We start from the raw sequence: 26,612 nt of genomic DNA on the forward strand, positions 1-26,612 counted from the left end.
TCTACATTTTATATTGTAATTTAATTTTTTCTAATATTACATTGGTTATCATTTAAATAACTTAACAATTTAATTAATTCAATCATAAAATTTAAAAGCTTCCATTATGCACTTACAAAGAGAGAGTGTAAAATTAAAACTTTTTTTTTTAAATTAAATTGAAAAATAAAGAACCACTTACGTTGTAATTATTAAATATCTCAATAACTAAAACGTAACTTTTAATAAATCTGAAAATAATGGAAAGATAAATTTTCTTTATTTAACAATATTATAATATGACCTTATAATTTTCTAAAATTTAACTGTCAACGTTAATCACGCCCTCGAGAAGATTCTCGCTTTGGCAATAGTTGACATATTTTCTTTCTTTCTTCTTTCTTCAGAGATATCGCGCATTTTTCAAATTTTGTAAAATCTAATCTTATCTTATATTTACGAAATATGAAATAATAAATTTTCTTATACGTATTAATTGCACTCTAACTTTTAGATATTTGCTAGGCATACTACTCGCGCGATATTTTCGCGCATTGCGTGCAAGAAAGCAAGTCGCGAATCGATCCTCTCGCGATCGATTATCACACCCTTAATGATTTCTCATACATCCCTAAGAATACATTTTTATGTACATACTACTTACATCATAATACATTGTCAGTAATCTACTAGTTTTCTGATTTTACATCCGCGATCGTAAAAACTCGAAAAATTTCGTTCTCCCTTTATCAATCACTTACAGACATTCAAAAACATTTCATGATCGACGCTTTTATTTGACTCGATAACGAAATTGGATGGCATCGATGGCCGATTTAGTTTCTCATTTAAAGGTTCTCGATGTTCTCGAACTATGCGGAACACACGTTGCATACGATTCGTAATATCAGTTCCGCAATAAAAACATGCATTTTAGCATAACATCTATTTTGATGGAAGCTGTTGGATGCTCATTTATTCTTAAATAACTTGTTCGGATTTTACTGTCGCCGAAATTCGGATTTTAGGCCGCATGCATCTAAACGATATTGTTTGCTTCTTGATGAGTGACTATATGAAACATGATTTTTATGCATGCACTTAAGAATCGGATAGTCGACAAATTTGGCTAAAATGGATTTGTTTCCTCGTTTCAACAAGGATTGATGCGCGATCTTCATATCGAACAAGTAAACCTTAAAATCGGTGGTCGCATTTATAGTCGCAAGATTTAAATTGATCATTAGGAACACGATTCACAAAGATCATCTTGTTTTTAAAATTCGTTTAACGTTTTCATAATTAATATAAAACCAAAATATTTTATCGTTAAATAGCTTTGTCGCCTTACATCATTACATCATTCGTTATTTTATACTTTTTTTATAAATGCTATCCTACAAATTGCATAATAATTACGACATGCATATAATTGTGCACTAGTGCATCTAAATTCATATTTAAAATCCAAAATCCTAGCGCTCATAATGGTCATGCCTGCATTATCAAAAATTGTATAAACGAAAAATCTCACTTATTATATAAGAGATACAAAAAAATTTAACTGCAATGTTTTTCATAATTACATAATTATCTTATTTTTTAGTGTTTTATGAAGATTATAATTTTTTTGCAGTTCTTACGAAGAGATTTCTCGTTTACAGAATTTCACTTGCATGATGCAAAAGATGAAAAAAGTCGATGAATGAGTCGATGTTGCATATAACGAGTTTTTTTTGTAAATTCGTTACTCATTCTAAAACTACTTTCAGACAACCTGATGGTTACACATTTATTCTATTTTCAGATAACGTAATTCTAAATTTGTTCTTCATTTATCTTACTTGTTTTTGTGCTGTCGATATTATAAAATGTATAAAAAACGAGCTTTCCAGCCTTCCAGGAAGGGATTTAATGCGATAACTTAAAAAGTAACTTATACTTTGCATTTACAATTACAAGCTCGTCTTAAGATTATCTAACATTAATATCTCGATTGATGAATATGGCCAAGTCGCATCGACAATCCGAATAAATTAATCGCGACTTAATAATCGGCTGCCCCCCTTCTTCTCTTTCTCTCTCTCTCTTTCTCTCTCTTTCTCTCTCTTTCTCTAGACGATAATGTCCTATCTATAGTATAAACAGTGAAAGAGAACCAAATTAATCTATAATATTAATTTTGTCCGATTTGCGCAAAAGTCAGAGAACTAAACATGCAATGCAGACTCGCGTAGTTTATAGCGAAGGCATAATGTGAGCTGTGAAAGTTAGCAGTTCCAAACGAAATCCCATTGCCGAAAAAGACTCAACATTATAGTCTTCGTGGAATTGGAAATGAAGCATTCCGATCGATACACTTGGATTTTTGAATGTTATTAAGTTTTGTTACTTGTACCCCGCCACCAAGTTTAGCTTAACTACTGTTCCGAATAGAGATGTAGACAGAGTTCTGCAAATTCTAGAAATAATTGTACGCTCCAGGTGTATGCGGGTGTGTGCGTGTCGGCCCGTTGCGCTTCTTCTCCACAATGTGTCTCTCGCACGCGCTTTCGTTGCCTTCGACGTTTATTATTCGTTCAGCACGCAGGTGCGAATCAGAGCGTCACAGACGGAATAGGGATCGCAGTTGCTGCTGGGCCTCCTGTCTTCCAGATAGCCCTTCTTTTCTTCGGCAACACCACGAGGGATGCGGATGCTGACGTTTCGGTTGGCTACGCCGGCGCTAAAATCGTGAATATTACTGGTCTCGCATTTGCCGGTCAATCTACGTTCGTTGTCCTTTCCTCCGCGCGGATCGTACGCCTGAATGTGCCTAAGGTGTTGCTTGCTAAGCTTATCGATCGCCTTCTCGATCTCGGCGATTCCATTCTCGTTACGCATCGCCTTTGTCGAAAAGTTGGTGTGAGCACCGGCGCCGTTCCATGTGCCATCCACTGGTTTCGGGTCCAGAGTGACGATTACACCATATTCCTCGGCGACGTGATGTAAAATAAATCGGGCAATCCACAAATCATCACCGGCGTTAATGCCCAAGCACGGTCCCACCTGGATCAAAAGTGAAAAAATACGGTATAAATGATTTTTCGTAGATGACAACATTTTTTTCTTTGCTATTTTACGAAGATTGAATAAGGGGGATGTCGCGCGATTACCTGGAACTCCCATTGCGAGGGCATCACTTCGGCATTGGTTCCTGCGATCTTAACGCCGGCGTAGAGACAGGCCCTGTAATGGGCCTCGACGATCTCGCGACCGATTACCTTGTCAGCTCCGACGCCGCAGTAGTAAGGACCCTGCGGGCCTGGGAAGCCGTTTTTCGGCCAACCGAGCGGCCTGCCGTCAAAGTCCAGGAGAGTGTACTCCTGCTCGATACCGAACCAAGGATCCTGCTCCTTGACGGTTTCCATCGCCAGGTTCGCACGGTACCGCTTGTTCGACTTTGTCGGCGTCTTATCACTGCAGTAGGTGTCGCAGAGCACAAGTTTGTTATTACCACGACGGAAGGGATCGTTGTAAATGGCCACGGGATAGAGGAATACGTCACTATTCACACCATCGGCTTGGTACGTTGAGCTGCCATCGTACGTCCACGTCGGCAATTCTAGAAAAGATAAGTGATTGAAGAATCAAGTGTGCTCTCGCTTGTAATTTACAACAAAAATTTACAAATTTATAGTCTAAAAATTATCAAACTATACAAAAAATATAAAATTTTAGCAGCTGGCGGATTATTAATTCACGATTACCGCTTCACTACTCACCGGAGGGATGTTTCGGCACGAAATCAAGAGTTCTAGTTTTGCATCGTAATCCTTCACCAGTTCCATCGATCCAAATGTATTTCGCCTGAATCGCATCTTCAGGTTGTGGCAAGTCGAGATACTTTTTCAGCAAAGTTTTATCTAACGCCGCATTTGGCGAATCCTTTAATATAGAGCGCGACATTGTGGTGCTGTAAGAAAAGAGGAGTATTGAGAATGAAGAAAATTCAAACAAGTTTGCAGAAATTGTAATTACTTTCATATAATAAGGGAAATGTCGAAAGTAATCGTTATAAGAGCAACATTTGTAAAGCATAAATTATTCATCTTGCATTGATAACAAAATTTACGGACAGCTCTTGCAATATAAAATAATTTTTATAATTACGAGATATAATACACACAATTGATTCTATTAATTACATTATATATGCAGGCCCACGCATAGGCCTAGCAGTGCACTGATAAAAAAATTATATTACAAGAAAAATAAGACCTTATATATTTATTTTATTGCCATGTCAGTACTTGTGTCTTTCGATATAAAAGCAATCAATTGATTAGATTTTGTTTTCAATATCTTAATCGTAATATTCTTAATTTTAGCCAGTTTAGCAACAAATCCTATGAAATTGAAAATGTATCTTTCTTTATAATTTACGCGAAATAACGCGAAAGTACGGCGTATTTAAACAATCCGTGTGGCATCGCACGCGCACGCACGCATACATGCAGGAAAAAAAGACTTTCTTCGTGGTGGTATCGTGAAAAGACAGATAGGTGCGCCCACGCAAGATTTCACGCGCAGAGCATGCGAGCTGCGCGTGCATTGCGTTCCATTTGGTGTGCCGTGGCATAGTCCCATTGGCACTGGGATTTTCCTTTGGGTTTTACCAAAGACAAAGAAACTCTTGGACAAATATAAGCTTTCAATAAGCTTCTTTCAGATAAATTCCATCTCGTTCAAATTAGTTTCTATAAATCTAAGATGATACCTGTTTTACATGGAAGTTATATTTTTCACTTTTCGAACATAAGTCTTTCTTTGTCAGCAAAATTTTCATATTACAAAATAAAATATTTTTCTAATATTGAAGCAATTATAATTAATATGGGAATTAATTTTTATTTTTATTTATCGGAAAAAGCATCGAGAATAAGAAGCAACTCGAAACGATCGAACGGAAATGAGCAATCGGGTGAAAAAATTTCAACACTCAACTTTTGCCTCAAGTCAAGATTAAATGCTTCTTTGTGCAATGTGTTTTCTCCAGAGATTACATAAGTCACACTAATCACGATTAAATCTTTCGAAATGTGCTGCTTTTTCAACTTATATTATCTTTGATTTATAGATAAGACTGAGATAAGAATGGAAAAAAATTGTTTTTGACAGATATAACATTATTGCGTGATTATGGTGATCAATTATCTTATTTTATTTTTTTCTGATTCTCTGTTCGTATTGTTACTATAATTTAAAAAATGTTATATGGAAGATTGATGTAGAATTAAGAATCTAAGTTAATTCCAACAGTAGATTCTTCAACTAAATTCAAGGTAAATTTTAAAAAACTAAAGATAAGAAAATGTTTCAAAGGTAAAGACAGTTATCGAGTTATATGCAAGCAAAAAGAGCAGAATTTCTTCTACAAATATAAATAAATATCAAAGTTCTGCTTTATTTATGTTTTTTTTATGTTTTTTTTTCCCCAGATTATTACGTGTCTTATTTCTCATCTATTGTAGTTTCAAACACACTTTATCGCACAACTGGTTAGTTATACAAATATATTCAAAATTGAGAGTCCTATTATAATAGCGGATAGCAAAATTAATGCAGAGAGTAATTCTAGCTGATGTTTTGGTCAAGTCTGGTTACAGATGAACTATGACCTTAATATGAAGAAAACCGATATCGCGTTGTGTTATGGTGTGTCCATTTGGAAATCGGTAGTTGTAATATCAACAGATGTTTGCTCACGTCATTCTTCGAAATTATATGGTTAATGTCATCATGCTCACGAATTTTGTAAAAACTTTCAATCGTCAACTTAAATGTAATGTATGAGAGATCTGATAATAAAATTTTAGGAATTAATTTATAAAACATTTTATTTTAAAAATTGTGTATCAACTTATTTCTCTTACAATCGGCCCATTTGAATACACACGTGTGCAGATGCCTATGTGTGTTTTGTAACATTTTTAGAACTCATTTTCTGAAATATCTTTCAGTATTTGTGTCACGTTTATTTGGATCGCTAAAATTGTCTCCAAATGCTTTTCTTTTATAATTTCTTTCAGTTTGGGAAATAAAACCAGTTTGGCCTACAGCTTATATGAAGTATCTTACATCATACAAAACTTTCACGCGAGAAAAAAATTGAACAGTGCATTAAAGCGTAAGCGATCGAGAGATTGCTTTCGAGTGCGACACGTATATATATATATATGTGCATAATCATCGTAATTCAACCAAAGAGAGATAATAAAGTATATACTCGGCAAACGTTGACCCACTTTAGTCTCAAGTACCGGACGATAGTGACGAATCAAAGTTCGACAAGTGCATTTTATTAAGTTTTTTTAACCAGTTCTGGACCAATATTAATCATCAATTCTACGTTGATAAATGTAAATAAATTTATACAATTTTTCTCATTAACTTTGGGGAGAAACAAAAATAGGAAAACATTCTTTAAAATTCAAATTAAATATATAATTTTTTATAAAGTGGCTATTTATTAAGATCGAAATCATAATGTTGCGACATAATATTTTTTATTATAGATTTGTATTTATTATTTATCAAAATATTCGATATTTATAATAATAAAAAATTAAATTTTATGAATTTAGACTCAAATTATACTTATGTTAAATTAATCTTTTTTCCTCATTAAGTATATATAAAAATCTGTAATTAAAATGAACTAATGAAACCAATTGGAAATATAACAGTTTTGCAAATAATTGTTTTCAGCATCTCATTTGTTCCCCCCCCCCCCCTGTTTTCTCTCGATTTTGGGAGAATAAAAGATAAAAATAAAAATAGGATAATGCACTTTATACTGAATTCGTGTAGATGCAGTGAAAATTCACAGCAACACATATTTTTAGTCAAGTAATGATTCAGTTAACTGATTAAGAAAAGATAAAAATATTATCTTTTGATGTGAACAAAGAAGTCATCTCGATGACAGTCGACAGAGAAAGAAACAATGATAAAGACCAACTGACGTATTTGCTTATCAAACTCATTATCGCTGTATTTTCACAGCAATGATATAGATTGTAAAGCATTATGGTTTGGATGGTCATATTTTTTTAAAACTACATTTAAATCTATTGTCTTATCTGTAAAAAAACTTTCAAATTTTTTACAGATAAGACAATAGATTTAAATGTAGTTTTAAAAAAATATGTCCATGCAGGAATAACGACCTATTATCATGACAAGCACAGTGTAAGAAAAAAAGGGATTAAAACAATTTAGACGCGATCTTCCCTATAGTATATATTTCAGATCAACATAATTAGGTCTTCATGTAGAATTATTTGTATATAAATTCTTTTTTCTTCTTCTTCGATACAGTGAGAACGATGACAACTTAGCGTCGCATAGAATAATTTGACAGAACATACATATATTGTATATGTTTTCTGTGTATGGCTTAATTCTAAGACCTGGATGTGTCGGACCAATCGTCATCTATTCGTGTTTTATTCAAGTTTGACTTTTGAGAAAAAATTTCGACAATGGTTAATATATTTCCATCTTCTCAAAAACTATTTAATTCGTTTCATTTACTCTTTTCTTACATTTGACTTTGATTAATATTCTGTTTCGAATTAATTCAGATAAACCATATAATAAACACTACATTCGCGCGTTCTTTTAGGTCACGAATTGTATTCATCAACAACCTGCTTTATAACGGAACGAAAGCTTCGCGGTTGCCGACCTTTAACTTGGACCACATTCCATTCACTGCGTTTTACAAAACCGTTGAGATAATTCTTCTTCAAATAGTGCAGTACAATTATTTATGAACAATGCGTCACAACGCATTTGTCAATAACAAATTGTTAAATATAAAATTGTCGGTTTTAGTCCTTCATCTTTATATGTATTATTTTTAATAAAGTATAGCTTTAAAATTGCATATTTTAAGACTGGAAATTTGTTCTTCAGTGTTGTTAAACACACTTCATCTTTTACTTTCAGACAATTTTGATTTATCATTGTTTCTGTTGGTTGTCTTTCAATTCAAACAGCTGTGATTAACAAGCAATATTTTGTAATATATATTCTAACAAAGACAAAATATTGCAAAAGCGACTTAAAAAATGTTAATCAAAGTTTTGGAATGCATTTTTTGTTTTCTCTACAGTTTTCAATCTACTTCTCTTTCTAGAACGTGATTGTATATACGTTATTAATGTTACACGTTAGTCACGAAAAGTGCGACTAAATAGAACAAGCTTACAGGAATATAGCCTGAAAGTTTTCTACGAATGCATCAATTAAGAACCTATTGATTGTTCCTATTAATCATATCTACCAACCTAAGGCACCTGCTGATAGTAATCCATGATTTCTGCTCGGTCATCGCGGCGCGCAGAACCTTTGGTCCACAAATTCTGATCAGGATGTTAGCACTCATTGTGCAAAATTTCGTCGAGGATGAGATTTGTGAAAAAAGAGATCTTGATCGATTCTTCGCGCGTCCGAGAGAAACGCGCACCGATACCGAGAAAGAAGCCGCAGGAAAAGAAACGAAAAAACTGGAGCAACGCTATAGAAAGAGAGAAATCACGAAGAAAGAACGCACCATGAGAACTGGTCGTCAAGGATTGAGAGTGGTACTATTTATACGGGCGCCCCTCCCCAATCGTTATTCGGGTTTCAGAAGGCCCGGCAAGCCCAACTTTCGTCTTCTCTCTTTTCGCCTCTTCATGATAAGAGACGCAAGAAAGAGATGCGGTGAATAAGCCGTTCGGCCACACCTGCTGTCGTCCACCTGATCGGACCATGGATCGACTATATCACGTGCCGAATCCATACGTCACTCGATTAATTTGCCACTCGCTGCGCCGAGATTTAATATAAGTTCTGTCTTTCTTTGTTTCACACACCAGGAAGAAAATGGTGAAAGGGAAGGAGGAGATATCCAGCCGTGAAAGTGGAATTTTGTGATTTGACTGATGTATCATTGTTATTACGTAATATCATTTTTTTTTATCAATATAAGTCTTTCTTGTTGACCGTCTGTTAAAATAATACTCTATGATCTGCGCAAGTAATTTCGCAATTAACATGAAATTAATTAATCTGAAGAGATAACATCCGGCACGACAAGAAAAGGCTCACGCGTGTTTCATTAGTGTTAATTTTACTTTTCTCATTTAATAAGAAACGCGGAGAATAAAGTACATGTGTATGTGCATAAAAAATATCAGAGTAAATCTAATAAATAAAAATTAACAAAAGTATAAAACTCGAATATGTTTGCTCATTCGCAGCCAAAGTTAACGTAAGCAAATAAAGTGTCATAGAATGAGTTAAAATTTGTCACTGGAACATTAATTGATGTTGATGAAACCGTAGTACATATAGCGAAAAATAAATGAAGTAATATAATAATCGTGTGCGATTGATGTTCATTTAGTGAATAAAAAATTAACGGGAAGTGAGGCATTCAAAAGAATGATTTGTTCAAGTAGTTAATTGTCGTGAGAACTCCATGTCAAGAGTGAAAATACGGCCAATGACTCCCGAAAGGCTAAATGATGTAAATGTTGTAACATTTATATTAATGTATTCAACGTTAAAAATCAATTTTATTTTTGTAGTAAATCGCATTTGATGTGAATACGAAGGACCGATTATATGCTGAATTTAATGTTAACAATTAATTATGAATACTAGTGATTAAAATTATAATTATAGCAGGTCGATATTTGAAGAAGCCCAAGCACACACTTTGTGCGTGTGTCGCGTTATCGCAACTCGTTTAATCAGTAGACGCGCATACGAATGATGTTTACGCGGAATTACACAATATATCTGAAAAATAACTGGATTGACATTATATCATTTCAAGTACTAATTGTAAGTATATGTTTCACGATAAAATCTATATAATTTGCAATTGTCGTTTTTACAATGACAATTTAAGTTATCATAAAATTATTTAAAAGGAAATTTTGATTTCACAATTACATTGTAAAATCGTTAAGAAATCGTTGTATGTTTGTCATTAGAAATGTAAACATTGCCCTAAAAATATCAATTATTTTGTTTGTAATCCTATTTTTACTTCCTTCTTCTATGCATTATTTAATGTTGTACTTTGAATTGCGAGAGGGAACAAGAATTGCAATACAGTATGCATTATTGATAACACACAAGTTGCAAAAATAGATTTCAATGTCGCTTGCAGCGTTTTGTATAATTTTATTTTGGTCGCGTTATTGTCGAATTACAAGGTCAAGTGATAAAACTCAAAGTCTTAAGCGTTCCACTGATCTACACTCACCATCAGTCAATGTTTATGTAAATTTTTCATTAAAAAACACATTTTCTATTCACTCAAATAATGTAGAAAATTGTTTAATGCTTTATTCAAATGATATGTTTAATTTGAGTGAAATTACAATTGTAAAATATATGTACGCGTCTCTCATAAATGGTTTTATGCTCAAAAATTGTAACGTTTACTTTATAATTAGAAAAATGAATACACATAAGTATCGAAATCATTTTCGGACAAGGACCAAATTTTAATAGAAAATAAATTTTTCAGAGTCATTATATTATTAGTTTCATACACAAATTTGACTCTGTGTGCTCTCTTCCATAGATTGTTGGAATTCTCGACTCTAATTGCCTCGCGGGTTTCACAAATACGTTATCAGTTGAAAAGCCTCACGCTGAGTTTTATACCCGGTAGACCAAATTGAAAAGAAGCCATGAAGTCAATCAAGAGCATCGATTACTGATGACTTGGAGGAAGGACGCTCATATGTTTGAGGAATTTAGGATACTTTTTGGTCTTCGTAGAAGATTTGTAACGAGATCACACGCGCGGAACATTTCTATGCTTTTACGAGAATTTCACGACAAATGTAATCTCAATTTTTATCGGAATAGCATTATAAATATGTAAAAAATTGCTATTTTTGGCATATTTTTTTAATATTCTCAAAATTCTGATACAATACGAACATTTTGATATCAGACTTGACACTACTGATAAAAATTTTATGAAAATTTTTTTTCCAAATAATATGCACAACAATATAATTATTGGTGTGTGTACTATAAACAATTCGATTGATTAAATATTATTATATTAAGCTTTTTCTAAAGATTATTAAAATAAAAACAAATAAAATAATAATTATAAGAACGTTAGATTTATTTCGTCAAAAAATTGCGGAATAATAATCGCAATCGTTTCCATCACGGCTATTGATAAATTCTGCTTTCTAGAAGTATTTTTTGACAGTATCGATATTAAATAAATATTTGTTATGGATGCAACAGTTCATTACCGTGCCAAGTGTTTGTCGGAATGCACTATTTATTGCTTCTCAGGGTCAAAAGAACAATCACAGTGTGTTGCCAATTTTTTCCGGCACATCATCAATTCTACATGAATCCGATCCTTCCATTATCAAGGAACATTTTTTTTTACACCCACATACAAAAGTTAAATCAGAGAAAAATAAAATTGCCGAATGATAAAAATTTAAACTAATTAAAAATTTTTTTAATTTTTTTTAAATTATAGACAACGATAACTACAAGCATTTTGTTTTTTACGTATTGTGACCACTGATAGTAATGATAATGATTGTCTAACATGACTTTTATTGAGAGTACACTGTCTTTTGATAAATCCAAAAAGATGCATTTATGTAAGCATGGACAATTTTAACTGCCCAGATTTCTACACATTTATTTATTTTTAACATACGATATTTTCAACTTTTGCAAGATTCAGTTCTCAAAGTTATCGTTATTTAGCTTTTATTTAACTAATTGTATAGCATAGTTGTCTTTAATTTTTCATGTTTCTATCTTTTCCTAAAATTATATATATTTCTCAAAGTTCGATAGATTAAATAACTTATTGGGTAATGATTTAAAAAAATTTTTATATTATGTATTTTCTAGATTTTTGTATATTTTTTATTTCTTGCATCTTGAGTTTATTGCACTGATCCTTCAGTTTGTAAATTTTATTTTATTTTTATTTTTGTGAATTTATTCAGTTTTTATATAACAATTTGTGAATTCAAAATTTTAACTTTTAGATTTTAATTTTATAGAATCTTTTTACAATCTCGATTTTACTGTTACAATTAGACTCTCGAGATTCTTCCTATGAGATAACTGTTTAAAGAATTATATCGTAAATAAAATGTAATTCTTAACGATAAGATTGCAATTGCAAGAAAAGAATAAAAATAGTTGTCTTATTAAGCTGTTATACTTTATCTTCTTTTATCTCTGTTTCTTTAAAACTACAGTTTCAACTACAATAGACTTCTAGAAATCTGTTTGCGAAATAGTCTTAGGAATCCCTGTTACAGCTGCTGATTGTTAGGTGAAATATTATCGCAATGAGTTTCTTTCATCGGAATTTAGAGTATTGGAAATCGAAAGTATCAGGAAAGAGCTAAATTAAGTGAATGTGATGGATGGTCAAATAGTGGAATTTGTTCTTTGATGAAAAATTCATGTACGACCGCGGTACGATATGTAGATGCAATTGTCATGAAAAAAAAACTAATTTTTTGACCGATCTTATTCGAACGATACACCAACATAAATACTTTAAAACATCTGCAATAGCGATCATGCACGATTCATCATTTAATTCTCTGACACAAATTCCTGAAGAATAGTATCCTTGAAATCACATGTAGAAACTGCACTTATCGATTATTAAACATAATAATTTTAGTCAAATTATACCTAAGAAATGTATTGTGTTGCATTAATGAAAATTGTTTGTTTTTATGAAGTTTCTATTAGCTAGTTAAATCTTTATCTATAATTCTGAAATACTTTGTACATAGAGGTAAAGGTTTGTGATACTCTTTCAACGCGAGATAAAGTAATTCGAGTCTACGGCACTGAAAAACTCGAGAAAAGAAAATAGTACCTTGCCAACTCCTTTTCACTACTAGCGAACGAGGTTCACCCACGATAGTGATACTTAGCACTGAGCAGAGATACAAGAGTACTGCCAGATGCAGTTGGCAGTGCAGATCAACGAGGCAACACGCACAACGTTGGTGACGACGATATATAGACACTTAGTCCGCCAAAATAGTGTCGCATGTAAATGACAGCTGTACGAAATGCGTGAATTCATGCAAACACAACAGCGTGCCGCACGACGACGACGCAAAACGTGTCGTCGAATAGATGGTGGGAGGAAGAATGCAGCAGAATGCAGACCTATTTTCTTTTATACACTCCCACTCCACGATTGAGTACGCATTCACAATGTGCGCCACGTAAGTATATTATGTGCATTGAACTGTTCCTCGAAGAAAAAGTTTAATAATTGAATGACATAAAAAAATTAAATTTTTTTAAAGTTATTATATCAACTACGATGAAATATTTTCGGTTTGTAATAATTGTATTATGTTAAAATGTCTATTTGCATGTGAATCACTTTAAATTTTACAAATGTCAAATTGGTTTGCTCGAGCTGTCGTCCATTTAAGATATTTTCTTTAAACATTTTTATACTCTTCAAAGTGATGAGTTTGTAATTTTATTATATAAGTCTGGATTACTTAGAAAACATCATGATATGTTTTAATAAAATAAACACACATAGCGCTTGCGATACGATTTACATGGAAAATTGAACGACTGAATATCAGTTAGTGACAAATTAATGCTCATAAGCATTCACTAATTGGTTTTGCTAATACAACGATTCAACACACTAATCTCCGCTAAATACCCGTAAATTGTTTGCTTTTTGTCAGTAACGTTAAATCATTCAGCAAACCTTTAACAGATAATTATTCTAAAATTCAAATACAATAATTTAATATTTTTGTAATTTTTTTATATCGTGTTGTCAGTGGACCGCAACGTCGAAATAGGCGTGACGTCATCGTACCATCGGCGGATCGCAAAGTGTTAAACAATTCATATCTTTTTCTAATAATAATTATTTAACATAAATTACTGTGGCACAAGGTGTAAAACATACAAAACTCGCTGAGCAATCAACGAGTTGAACATTTTCATAAAGTTTTACATTACAGATATGTACATACGTGAATCTGATAAAGATATCGCTGTCACTTCAAAGCTATTTCTTGATTCGCGAGTACTTGCTCAGTAATTTTACATTAAACAAATGTAGACATAGAAGATTAGCGTATCGATCGTATAAGTGGTAGTATTTTTTTCCATCCATTTCCCATTGCATTTCGGTAGGGTGACACACGTGGCAGTCAATTATGTTGATGATACACGACCTGCATCACATGAGTGATACAACCCCAATGTGGGTGTGGGAGTGTCGACAATCGATTGTGACTGACGTTACATTACCATGGTGACACGCGAAAACAAATACATATGATCGCGTAGATCCACAGTAAACTTAATGAACTCAATATATCATTTGCATGCCAGAAAAGGATCAAGATCATCCATTCCTTGACCTGCACTAAGAAATGGCAAACGCTACAACGAGTTCGCAGATATCGAAAATCTTTCAAGGTTATTCAAATACAATTTTAGCGTGTAGCTAAATTAGCTCTTTAAATCCGAGTCATGAATATATGTATGTACATTTTGATTGTTTTTAGATTGTTTTAGATGCGTTAGCTATACAATATCAGTTAAAAGTTGTCGACATTTGAAAACAATTTGTAATTTTATATTAAAACATCATTTAAACACATTTTAGATCATGCAGAGAGTCTTAATCGATGATAAATTGATGAAAAGGAAACTTTTGAATTTGAATACCTACTTCCTGAAATTAATTCTGTAAATACTCGCAATCTAAATTTCGTAAATTTTGATTTCTTTATTTTACAAGTTTTTTTTAGGAATTATGTATCATTAAATTGTATCCTATTAAATTTTTTAAACCTACTCTCTTAATTTCATATTCTTCAAGCCTGAACTCTTGAAACTTACTGAAATTTAAACGTGCTCAAGAGAAGAGGAAAAATATATGTATATACAAGTTATTCCTTTAAAATTTATTCACAAATGTCGCAAAAGCCCTACAGTTTACCTGAGTTGGTCTTTTATCGAATTTATGCCAATGTTTCGCGTGTGACACCACCCATTGAAACACATTGAGGCGACCATCGAGGGTACTACCTTGACCCACACTGTTTATAGTTCAGGGTGTTACGTGCACGAAACGGGTCGAAACCAAGGTTCAGTATTCTTCTTTCAATGAGTTTAGGTTTCGCAGCCTCCTTTTTCACGTCAAAAAAAGATCTTTTCTTTTATTTCTATCCAGAAATCATTGTATAACTATCCTGTTTTATGGTTGATAAATGTCAATTATTAATTATTGTATCATACAATTAATATTTTCTTTTCAGATAAAAAGTTTTCATCTAATTAATCTTAATCTAATTCTTTAGAGCTGCAAGGACAATACGATTGTAAATATAGTCATCGATTGCGCATGACGAAATCGATTATTCGATGCGATGAGATCCTTATGTAAGATGAATTCATATTAAGCACACGTCACATCACACAATCGCATAATTATCATAAGATAAATTTATTGTAATTTATGTACTGTTTTGTAATTTATTATGTCAAATTGATAAACGCTAATCCTTATTACGGTATATGCGTTACGCATTGGATTCTAATACAATTAATTTGATTTATCGATAATTTTATTATCGATAATTATGTCTGCAGCTAATATTTCTGAAGGTGTGATTATTGTATAATTATTGTATAATTGCGCAAACAAGATTTGTAACCGTGCGTGAAAAACCAACATTATTTGCACATAATTATTATTCACGATGAACAAACAATATTATATTTTTTTCCATATCACTCAAGGAAAACAACGTCGACTGAACAACACATTTACCACTAAGGCCAGATAGATGGAAACCAATCAATTAGACTGTAACAAGCACGGTCGATCCTGTCACGAGAAAACGAAGTAAAAATACGCGTGCAGATATCGTATGAAAGAGAACTGTCATAAGCGATCGAAAACAAGGAAAACGGATATTGTTATACGTGTGTGTTCATAATGTGTTAAAATGAGTTCTGTGACAATGGCAATCTGCAATGGCATTTTCTTAAGTCTAAATTACCTGCAAATTGCAGTTAATACTCAACACACGTATTGTTATTTTAATGACAATTGTTGAGAAACTCTCGCAAAAAAGATTCACGTATTTCTTACGGTTACCTACATTTGTCGAGGACACAAATATATATTGCACAAGATTTTTGCGCTGCTTCGTGTACTTATATAACGACATAAGTGCACGATGAAATTTTTTCCGTCATACAATTTTGCCGTTATTTATGCAATATGAAGGATTTAATCATTTATTTTGACTTATCGAGAGCATGATTTAAGTTTGCTTGCAGATTAAGTTAGCAACAGTGTATGCAGTGTATAAAGCTTTTATGAGATTCGATATTTTTCTATTCTCGCGATGTAGGTCAGTGTCAACGTTGAGTAGTTCATTTACTTACAGCACGTTATAAAGAGTCGCTTTTGTGTGGCGTATCACGCACAAAAAGCAGAAAAAACTTTCTGTAGAAATTACCATTGCGATACATTGCGATTTAATTCCTTAAAGCTTTTTTTCGCTCAAATATGTGCGACTTGTGAAAACAAGATATTGCATTTTTATAATTTAATTCTTTTTTCATAAAAAATTTTATTTGACATTTAATTATTAACGTATATATATATATATATATATATATATATGTGGATTTTTATTAAACATTTTTTGTAAATAAAAGAATGACAACAACAAAGATAGAAAGTATTATTTACATATAAGTAATTATTTTTGCAGTAACTTGTTAGTGTCAGTAGGAAATAAACAAACGCTTCGAATGTAAATGCAGCTATGACTCAAATACCTTGACTTTGAGATCACGTGAATTGCCAGAACTCTCATTTGCACTTCGTTGCGCTTTGCGGTTTATATGATAATCACGATAACAAGCAAGCATTTTTAACACACAATCGCTTTCTTTTAGCTAAGGCTTTATCAATTAATTTAACGTAATAAATTTATATATATATATTCCCCCCCCCCCAAACTGAATAACTATATCGCGTAAGAAATAAAAAACACTTTGAACATTAATAGCGGATAATAGCAAAAATATTTGTAATTTGTAATATACAATTATATAAAATGTTTCGAAAGCAAATATTTTAATATTTACGTTGCACGTTTACGGCTATTGTTTGTTAAAAAATATGTTTTTATTATCTTGACGGAATACTATCGCAACTTCAAGGCAACGAACAATCGTCATTTTTATTAAGTTTGTAACAATCGTCAATTTTATCAGTAAAAACATGTTTGAATGTCTCATTTATGTAACTACTCACTAACATAAGTACTTTATAACTAAATAGAATATGTCAGGCATTTGTTTTATTAAAATTATTTCAACATATCTAAAAAAATTACACATGTATTACAGGTAAAAATGTAATCACATTAGAAAATTGTCCTGTCGCTAACGCTGTCAATAATAACATCTCCGTGGCATGATGAGGTCTCTTTTTGCACATAAAGTAATATCACTCGAATCTGATCTACTATCACCAAAAACAGAACTCTTCGGTGTACTATTAAACACTTAGTAAAATTATATGTTCGGGACTGTTTTCTTTTTTAGGAAAAAATTTGAAGACTTGTTATACACTTTTACAGATAATCTAAACGCGCAAAAGATGATTCAAGTATATAAAAATGCTTCAATTATGTCTACTAAAAAGTTAAACTGTTTATTGTGTTAGTTTGAATAATATACTGTTCTATCTTTTAAATTAGGTGGTCAAAATAATCTGACATTCATACCAAAAATGTAATTTTTGGCCACAATCTTTATAAAATCCAATACTGTGCATCGATTGTGTTCAGCTGAAAGTCTCACCTTTAGTTGATCTATCGAAATATGAAAGATGCTCGAATGTTTCACTGATCCTAGAACGTTACTGGTGAACTATTACTTGATAAGGCAATCTGCGATACTGCCGTCGCGGCTAGCTCGCGATACTTATGTAGGGGTGTGTTTCAGCGCAAGCGTCGCTAACTCCGCGCTTTAACCGACTTCCACCTCTCTACGATGAGCATGATTATCCGGTACAATCGTTCATGTTCATCGTGAATCGTTACACGTGGAAATTTTCCTAGTGATCATGCAAATTGGACACGCGGAAATTTAGATCCTCGCGATGAAAACTTGACGAAATGTCCATGAAATCAGAAACAGAGATATATCTATTTATTAAATTATATATGAAATTATCATTTTTGTACGTTCCAATAAAAATGTTTTGTTTTCGAAATAATAAGTTTTATTGAATGAAAATGTGCATTAGCACATTTATAATTTTCTCCTAACGAGATATTAAATAAGATATTACATTTTTATAAAATTCAACATATTTGGACTACATAATCGATATACTGTAATCTTTCAATTATTGCTTTTTGATTAGGGAAGTTTTGCTTCTTAGAAAGAGTTTTAAATGACAAAAGAATTATGGTTTGTTGGAGGACAAGTCTAATGAGCATGATAGAAATAGTAAAATTTAAAACGCAATTTAGTTGTTCCTTTGAATGTATAGGCGCGTGCAATACGTATTATACATGCATCATGACAAAAGTCATTAACATGAACTATGAGCGCACATATATATGACATATAATTGTTTCAGATATCTTTGCGTTACAATGAATCAATATTATGACACTTCTTCAGGCATACTAAAACTTAACTTCTTAAAGTACACTAGCGAAAAATCGATAATCGTGATTTGCACTTTTATAGTGAACCAGAAATCAAACAAAATAAAAAAAAAAAAAAAAAAAAATATGTTTAAATAATAAGATATCTTTTTTATGCCTATCTCTAAGAGTTTGTATTATTCAAAATATATCCCTTCAGCGTCATTACAGCGTTGATCACAACCCCAATGTACAGATAAACTTCTGCAAGTTCGGAATTATTTCGCACATTTTTGTCACAGCTGTTTAATGGCTAAAAAATGGCTAAAATCTCATTACACCACATATTTGCAATGGCCTACATGTTTCTAAACATTCTCATAGACGGAATCTTATCTTTCTAAGCAATAAAAATTAACGTTACATGTGAATCTTTGACCTTATGTTTTGCTAGTTGTAAATGTTACGTTTGTAAAAAATTCATGATAAACTTGTCGTATCGTTTATAAAACAAACAACTATGTTTTCATTTTACATTCTCTACATACTATAAAATAAGATTTTAAGACATGAAATTTTGTAAAATTTTACAAGTTGATTTATTTTGAATTATTACACGTTTGTTACAGTTATTTCATATTGAAGGTCTTTGAATAATTTTTCATTGATATTTTTTTAAGAGAAGAAGGAAAAAATTTAATTATATAAATGTGCGACAAATATACGTCTTTTACTTTACTAATAATTTACTTAAAAATGTTAATCTTGCCGATTCATGAAATATTTTGCATTATACGCAAGGTATCGAGGTATCAAGGTATGTGAATGTGCAACCGCAAGAAACGTGATCATCACAAATAGTTTCTCATTCTTCAAGGAAAACTCTACTTAAGAAAAAAAAAATGCGCGTTTAGGTGCGCGAAAGAAATTTTTGTATTCTTACCTCATGAACGTGTTTCTTTTATATTTTGTGTGTGTGTGCAAAAAATATATTCACTATATAATTATACTCCAAAAAAACTAACGACAAGCACGATTACTGAAATTTTTTATAAATAATTACGTTCAAATTTTCAGTTGTTCGGAAAACAACTTATAGTTCCATTAAAATATCTGATGCTGTAAACAATGTACGATAATTTTAAGATAGTCCATAGAACGCAATAAAGAATAAACAAACATAATATGAAAAACACGATGATTCATGAATCATCAAACATAATAGAAAAACACTCAGAAACTAAGCATGAAATCTATTCGATCCAACTCATCAATAGGATCGTTTCCATCATTGCGTGCTATGAATTTCCATAGGTTCGTGATCAATTTATGGCAACCGCTTGTTGCAGAATCGCCTGGATGAAAAATTAGAGTTTGCGTAACTGCCGCTGATTGCTAATGATCCCATCAAGGTCGTGCGGAAATACGCAACATCCCAATGCAAAAGATACACGCACGTAAGTAACATGAGCATGGTTTCAGCTGTACTTGCATTAAAATGGCGCCACACATTCAGAACGAATAATAAGCTATTACATCAAATTCGATTTATTCCTTTACAATTTATCCATTAAAATGCACTTCTTTAAGGTCACGCGTATCGAATTAATCGTTAATGGACGTGCTGTACGCGTTAACCCCATATCGTCGATATAGTCAGAGGAAATCCGCCATTCAAAGGCCCCTCAGCTGGGAACCTCGTGCAAAACTTGCTCTAAATTATTATGTAATCGCGCATATCAACACTCGAATAACTGGGGGCGCGATTGACGTAATACACGGCGATATGTCACGTTCGCAATTCCATATAATAATAGCGTGTCAATCAACCCGTTTGACTTCTAAAGACGTAAATTATTCTCAAAGTTCGAAAGTATAAAAATTTCTTATATAATATTGCAATAAAAAGTAATCAACTTGTATGTATGCTATTTAAAGAAATCTATTATATATAAATCATAAATATGTAAAAATTAAAAAATATTTTCAAAAAATTTAATAAAAAATAACGGAGTTACAGTTTTTTATAAAATAACTATACATTTCGCGTATATAATTTTTTATTTTATTGTATTGCTAAAATTAGACAAAATCTTTTTTTTTTAATTAGTAACAATTCAAAAATTATTTGTTTCAACATTTTTGTTAAGAAATAATTATTTCAATTTTCGATAAGAAATATTGCTATATGCGCTAATGCGCCAATTATCATAATAATAATATACAGTTATAAAATGTAATGATCTGCATAAAATGATGAAAATTTATATTCCAGTTTCTTAAGGACACAAGGAAAACGCAAACTTCACCGACGCGGTGATCTATAACATGATGTTATATTAGATCGAGCGTAGGTGCGTACATGCTAGAATCGCTTGTGTAATGAGCGTATGACGAATTACTCTCGCTCGAGATAGCGTGGTTACTTTAACCCTCTCTCGCCTACTTATTTTAATAGTTATAACTAATTTTATAAAAGACTTAAATTGCAAGAATAAACTTGTTAAAAAAATAAAAAACCGAAGTAATACGAATATACAAATGTATGAAAGATGTCGCAAGTTTCTTTTCTAGAACCTATTAAATATTTCCAATAGGTATTTCGTATTCATCACCAAGTTATAAATGTGGTATTATCTCATTTTTCTCTAAAAAAAAATAAGACTTTTCTAAAATAAATTATTTTACAAAATTTACACACAGTGAGCAATCAACACCTTCTTATAAAATGTAGAGATAAAAAAATTAAAAACTAAAATAGGACATATATACAATATAACTATTCAATATTGTTTAATATGTATTTCGTTCATCGGTATAAGCAAAATGACGAATACATAGTAATTGATGGAATGGCGTGTCTTTGAATAAGATTATTTGGATAGACCGCCTTTTTCATCATAATTCAGACACAATAAAACTAGAAGGTGGATAATTAATGGCTATTAATATTAAACGATTGTCCATACATTCGCAAATTACATATCTTGAAATTCCTTCAACATCATACGTTCACTTCGTTCGTTAAATGATAATTTAAGTAACATCAACGGTAACATTTATTTCCTACACGTAAATGTATGACCGATTTGATCAAACCTAATTAATAATGACTCACTATAATAGCTGCATACAATTGTTGAGCTGCGATAATATTGCGAGTGTTTTTACAAGGTTATTCTTTTTGCATTCCATTTTGCATCAATATCATTGCGCGTTAATACTAAAAGAGCCAGAGCAAAAATTATGAAAAAAAAGTATTTTATTTATAGTTACATATTTTGTATTATCTGCAGTTTGTTGAAGAATTTGATATTATTTAATGATTTTTTCCACAAAAAAGTTAAACAAAAAAATCGGTAAAAATTGTTATTTTATATAATTACATTTCCACCTTAATAAAGCGCTATGATATATAAAACATGTTGGCTCTTTCAAGATTAATATTTCTGATCAGATCTATTTAGAGTTCAAGCAATTTTACTTACTTAAAAATCTTACTTTAAATCTTTATTCTAAGGGCAAAATGTATATATTTTCTTATGATTTGTATTTTATGTACAACTCAGTTATACAACTATCGTATAGTTTAGAATTATTAAAAATAGAAAAAGAAAGAAACAATATAGATCAAGTGAACTTAATCAAATCAACTATCATATTAATGTTTTTAAATGATTTGCTAAAATTGCAGATTTTAAAATTGCAATTAATAAATTGCTTAAAATTTTGCTAAATGTTTAACACATATAGACATTGTTTCTCTGCTACATATACACCTAATACTTGCTCAGGCAAATTATTTTGTGGAACTTTAAATATAAGTATAGTGAACTCATACTCATAATACATTGATTTATGTTTAATATAACATAAACTAAAAATAATTCTCTAAAATTGTTCCAATTCACATTTTATGTCAGTCTCACATATTGTAAACTTTCTTGCGTAACATGATGCTATAAGTTGTAATAACAGAATTATATACGAGATGTCCATTTCCAAAATTAACCATTTCCGAAATGGTGGACCGTGCAAAATATTTATTTTATTTATTTTCGTTTAAATACGATTTGTTGATTTGAAAGAGAGAGAGAGAGAGAGAGAGAGAGAGAAAGAGAAAGAGAGAGAGAGAGAGAAAGTGTTCCACAATAATACATTGCCCACTATATTCTTGTGTCATTTTTGCAAATTAGTATATTAGAATATTTTTTCGGACATATACGATTTACATTTGTATCCATAATTTTCTTTCTCAACATGTGTCGAAAATACATACAAATCTGTGCATCCTAAATGTAAGAATAATAAAAATGCTTGGTGAAATGTTAAAGTACCATGTCACGTAAATGCATAAAGTATGACGCGCAGACTAATATAAAATAAATTTAAAAAACTATTTGCCACATCCAAGTTTAAACATACTTTGGAAGTATTCTATCAAAGTATTTGCTCTTCAAATATTTATCAGTGTATTAAAATATTGTAGGACAATTTAATTATAACTAAATCAAACTTTAGCATAACTTAAGTATGAATAAGTTAATAAGAAATACAATAAAAAATGGAGCTTCACCATAAATGTGATCAAGAATTGATCGATCCATATATAAATATTACATTATAATAATTTTGTTGCTGAAATATTTTGTCATATTTCTTTAATGAATTCCTTTAAGAAATTTAAATTACTGCACCAACAGCAATATGAAATTATCGGGCAACAAAGTTGATCACGTAGTCGGCATTTTAGCTTCCATTTGGCTGGAAGACGTTTAATATTATACAACTGCTACATCCTGCGGTAAGATAATGACAAGTGGATTCGTCAAGATGCGTATTCGACAATTATTTCGTCTAATATTAAAGTACAATATTTCTATTTTTATATAGATATTGTAATGTTTCAATTTGTTATTATCTTATCGCAAAACACAGAATTATCAACAAAAAAGCTAAAAGATAAAAATAGGCCTAAAGAAATGTTTGAACTGAAAACTAATGTCAAGTTTAAATTCTGACTTAAATAAGTATATCGCAACAATTAGTATAGAATTAGAGTTAGGAGAACATTTCTTGGCATAAATTTACAATCGATAAGATCAAAAGACAGAGAAAGATAAAGAGAGAAAAAGAGAAAATTCTCACAAACTTGAACTAAACTGACTTATGCAGTTCGTTGGATGATGTGTATTCCGCTATCTGTGTGAACGGGCGAAGATAACTCGCCGACTTTCAGTGCAAATGCTGCTTGCTCAAAGGGCTTCTGCATTGCGCCTCGACTAAAAGGTCCGAGGTCACCGCCACGCTTTGCAGAACTGCAGTCGCTGTACTTGGAGGCGAGCTCAGCAAATGTTGCTTTGCCAGATGCAATTTGTTCTCTATAAGCTGTTAAATAAATAAATTATTATTTGTATAATATTCTAATAAAAAAAGCAAAAATATTGTTTGCACATAGAGCAATAATAAATAATTTAAAAAAAAAAAAATTTATAGGCTTACACTTGACCAAGTCGAGAGCCTCTTCCTTTGACCTAGTGATATTCTCTTCCCGCCAGGAGGAAGGTCGTCGAGATCCTGAATGTTTCACAAGTAGATGAGAGCATTGCACTTCCTCCGGACCGTCAGCCTTGCCATTGCTGGATGGATCTGCAGGCTTATCCGGTCTATCCCATTGACTTTCCTTAGTATAAATATTTAAATAATAGTGTTGACCTGCAATAATTTCATTTGCTTAAAACAAAAATTGAAAGCTATGCTTTCTTTCAAATTAAGTGAGTTTTAGAATCATATTCAATATGCATAACCCTGGAAAACAAAATTATAATTTTTCAGAAAAACAAAATACTTTCACAGATTTAACTTTTTAACATATATTTTATATTACAACTTCAATCATCTTTAAAAATATATGTTTCTATAGATACCAGTAGGTATTAAGCTGATACATAGATAATAAAGATAATTATGCATTGTTTTTAAAAAATTTTTATGCAATTAATAAGACAATTGAGCCTTTTTAGCTCTGATATATCATTTAAAATTATTAATTTTTAATTTATATTGTGTTTCTGTTATCTAAATTTTGTAAGTCTGTACAAGCTTTATAAGTTTTGACTTTTGTTTTTTGTAAGTACACTGCAACTTTCAATTTGTGATAATTATATAGCAAATAAGCCGTATAATAATGCAGAGAATTTTATTTCAAAAATGCAGCCCACAGTCAGCCTATTAATTTAAAAATATCCCTAATAAACATTTAATGAACTTGCTGATACAAGAAAGATATCAATAAATTAATCATCTTTATAAAACAAATATTTGATTTGTTATAACGAATAATCAGTACTTTCCTAAAGCTACGATAGAATGTCGACCGAAGTATCGTTCATCCATTTTTGACAAAAGCCTACGCTAACTACATATTTTTTCTTCAATATTTTCTATTAATATAAAATACAGTTGCGAGGAAACCCGATGAAGGAACTCGGTGAAAGTGAAGAGAATTTATTCGACCACTTGGAATTGATCGGGTCGACAGTGTCGATGAAAAATGCCGGCCATACGTAGAACGCGTATTCTTACCGGCGACAAGTGCGACGGCGAGATATTCAGAGAAATTCACAGACTTGCGACAATCACATGCATTATTTGCCGCAAAAATCATTCATTTCGACATACCGGTTGATCTGCTAAGGCGTTTCTCCCAACCCGCTGGTAGTTCTTCGTCCGCCATTGTTAGCGTATTTTTGGAATATTTTGCTCCTGTCCAGCTCTGCTTTCGGATTCACGTCAAACGCCGCTCATCTCCATTACGCTGAACGTCGTCTGTGCTATTGAGCTCTATATATATATATTACATATATAACTGGCATAGGCACTGAATCACGAGCCGAGAGAAAACCACATCTGGTGTATTCCTGTCCTTCTACGTACAGTCAAGTTCGAAACTTTTGACTGTTGTTTGGCGGAGTAGTACTAAGGCACTATAAAACGTGAGTATTCTCACATCTGCGCCATTTTCGCTCCATTCCCCCACTCCTTGCTCTCTCGCCTAATCACCATAAACTTCTTAGCTCAGCGAGGGCGAGCTAAGAAGCTAAAGGCCGGTATTCATAGTCCGTTCTTATATTCAAGATCGTCTTAAGTACAAACTTATATTCGCTCTCTTCGTCAGACACAATCTATGTGTGACGAAGAAAGCAAATATAAGTCCGTGCTTAAGACGATTTTGAATATAAGAACGGACTATGAATACCGCCCAAAGACTGCGTTCGGGGAGAGCGCTATCAGCGCTATTGTGTCACTCTATCCTTGTTTTATGTCCAATGAACGATAAAGATTGATGCGATAGCGCTGATAGCGCGCTCCCCGAACACAGCCAAAAGGGTGAGAGGGCAAGGAGTGGAGGAATGGAGCGAAAGTGGCGCAGACGTGAGAATACTCACGTTTATAATGCCTTAGTAATACTACAATCAGTGGCTGCGTTCCGTAAAGCGCATATGCGCGCATCTATCTATAGTATACGTTATGTAGTATACGTTATGTATACTATAGATAGATGCGCGCATATGCGCTTTACGGAACGCAGCCAGTATAATACTCACGATCGAGCGTAAAAACTTTTTGACCTGCCTGTATTCTCAATGATATGCGCATGCGTAGTTTACGCATCTTCAGATTTACCAATCTAATAATTCGAAATTATTAGTGATTTTTGTTGCGCATATTAAGATATATTCACACATAAACTTAAATAAACGCTTAAACATACGTACAAGAAAATGGATTGGTCATTAGAAGATGCATAATGGCGAATTCCCACTGAGCGCGTTACGCATGGCGTCATTCGCGCGTCACGAATTAACCAATCAAAACATCTCA

At 32.1% G+C, this 26,612-nt stretch overlaps 2 protein-coding genes and 1 long non-coding RNA gene across 4 annotated transcripts; 1 reads left to right on the plus strand and 2 right to left on the minus strand.

The window, feature by feature from the left end:
* Positions 1–237: 237 nt before the first annotated feature.
* Positions 238–8,590, minus strand: Gs2 (glutamine synthetase 2). Its single transcript, XM_012369522.2, has 4 exons — positions 8,316–8,590; positions 3,744–3,934; positions 3,135–3,583; positions 238–3,027 (listed from the first exon to the last, which is right to left on the minus strand). Exons 1-4 carry the CDS (start codon positions 8,411–8,413, stop codon positions 2,551–2,553), a joined length of 1,215 nt encoding a protein of 404 aa, XP_012224945.1. The 5' UTR covers positions 8,414–8,590; the 3' UTR covers positions 238–2,550.
* Positions 3,798–25,682, minus strand: LOC105673724 (putative peptidyl-prolyl cis-trans isomerase dodo). 2 transcript variants are annotated; one of them, XM_067348806.1, is made up of 4 exons: positions 25,410–25,682; positions 24,231–24,443; positions 23,896–24,116; positions 3,798–3,934 (listed from the first exon to the last, which is right to left on the minus strand). In XM_067348806.1, the coding sequence occupies exons 1-3, from the start codon at positions 25,462–25,464 to the stop codon at positions 23,896–23,898; spliced, it is 489 nt and encodes a 162-aa protein (XP_067204907.1). In that variant the 5' UTR covers positions 25,465–25,682; the 3' UTR covers positions 3,798–3,934. The 2 variants fall into 2 exon arrangements, with proteins under 2 accessions (XP_067204907.1, XP_012224979.1); XM_012369556.2 differs by lacking the exon at positions 3,798–3,934 and having other exon boundaries at positions 21,516–24,116; positions 25,410–25,680.
* LOC136997719 (uncharacterized) lies at positions 14,243–20,447 on the plus strand. The gene is made up of 4 exons (XR_010888341.1): positions 14,243–14,517; positions 14,708–14,790; positions 14,924–16,466; positions 20,078–20,447. It is a non-coding gene; the product is annotated as an uncharacterized lncRNA (long non-coding RNA).
* Positions 25,683–26,612: the final 930 nt, after the last annotated feature.

This window comes from Linepithema humile, chromosome 2 (genome assembly GCF_040581485.1).
Source record: "Linepithema humile isolate Giens D197 chromosome 2, Lhum_UNIL_v1.0, whole genome shotgun sequence".
Classification (NCBI taxonomy): domain Eukaryota; kingdom Metazoa; phylum Arthropoda; class Insecta; order Hymenoptera; family Formicidae; genus Linepithema; species Linepithema humile.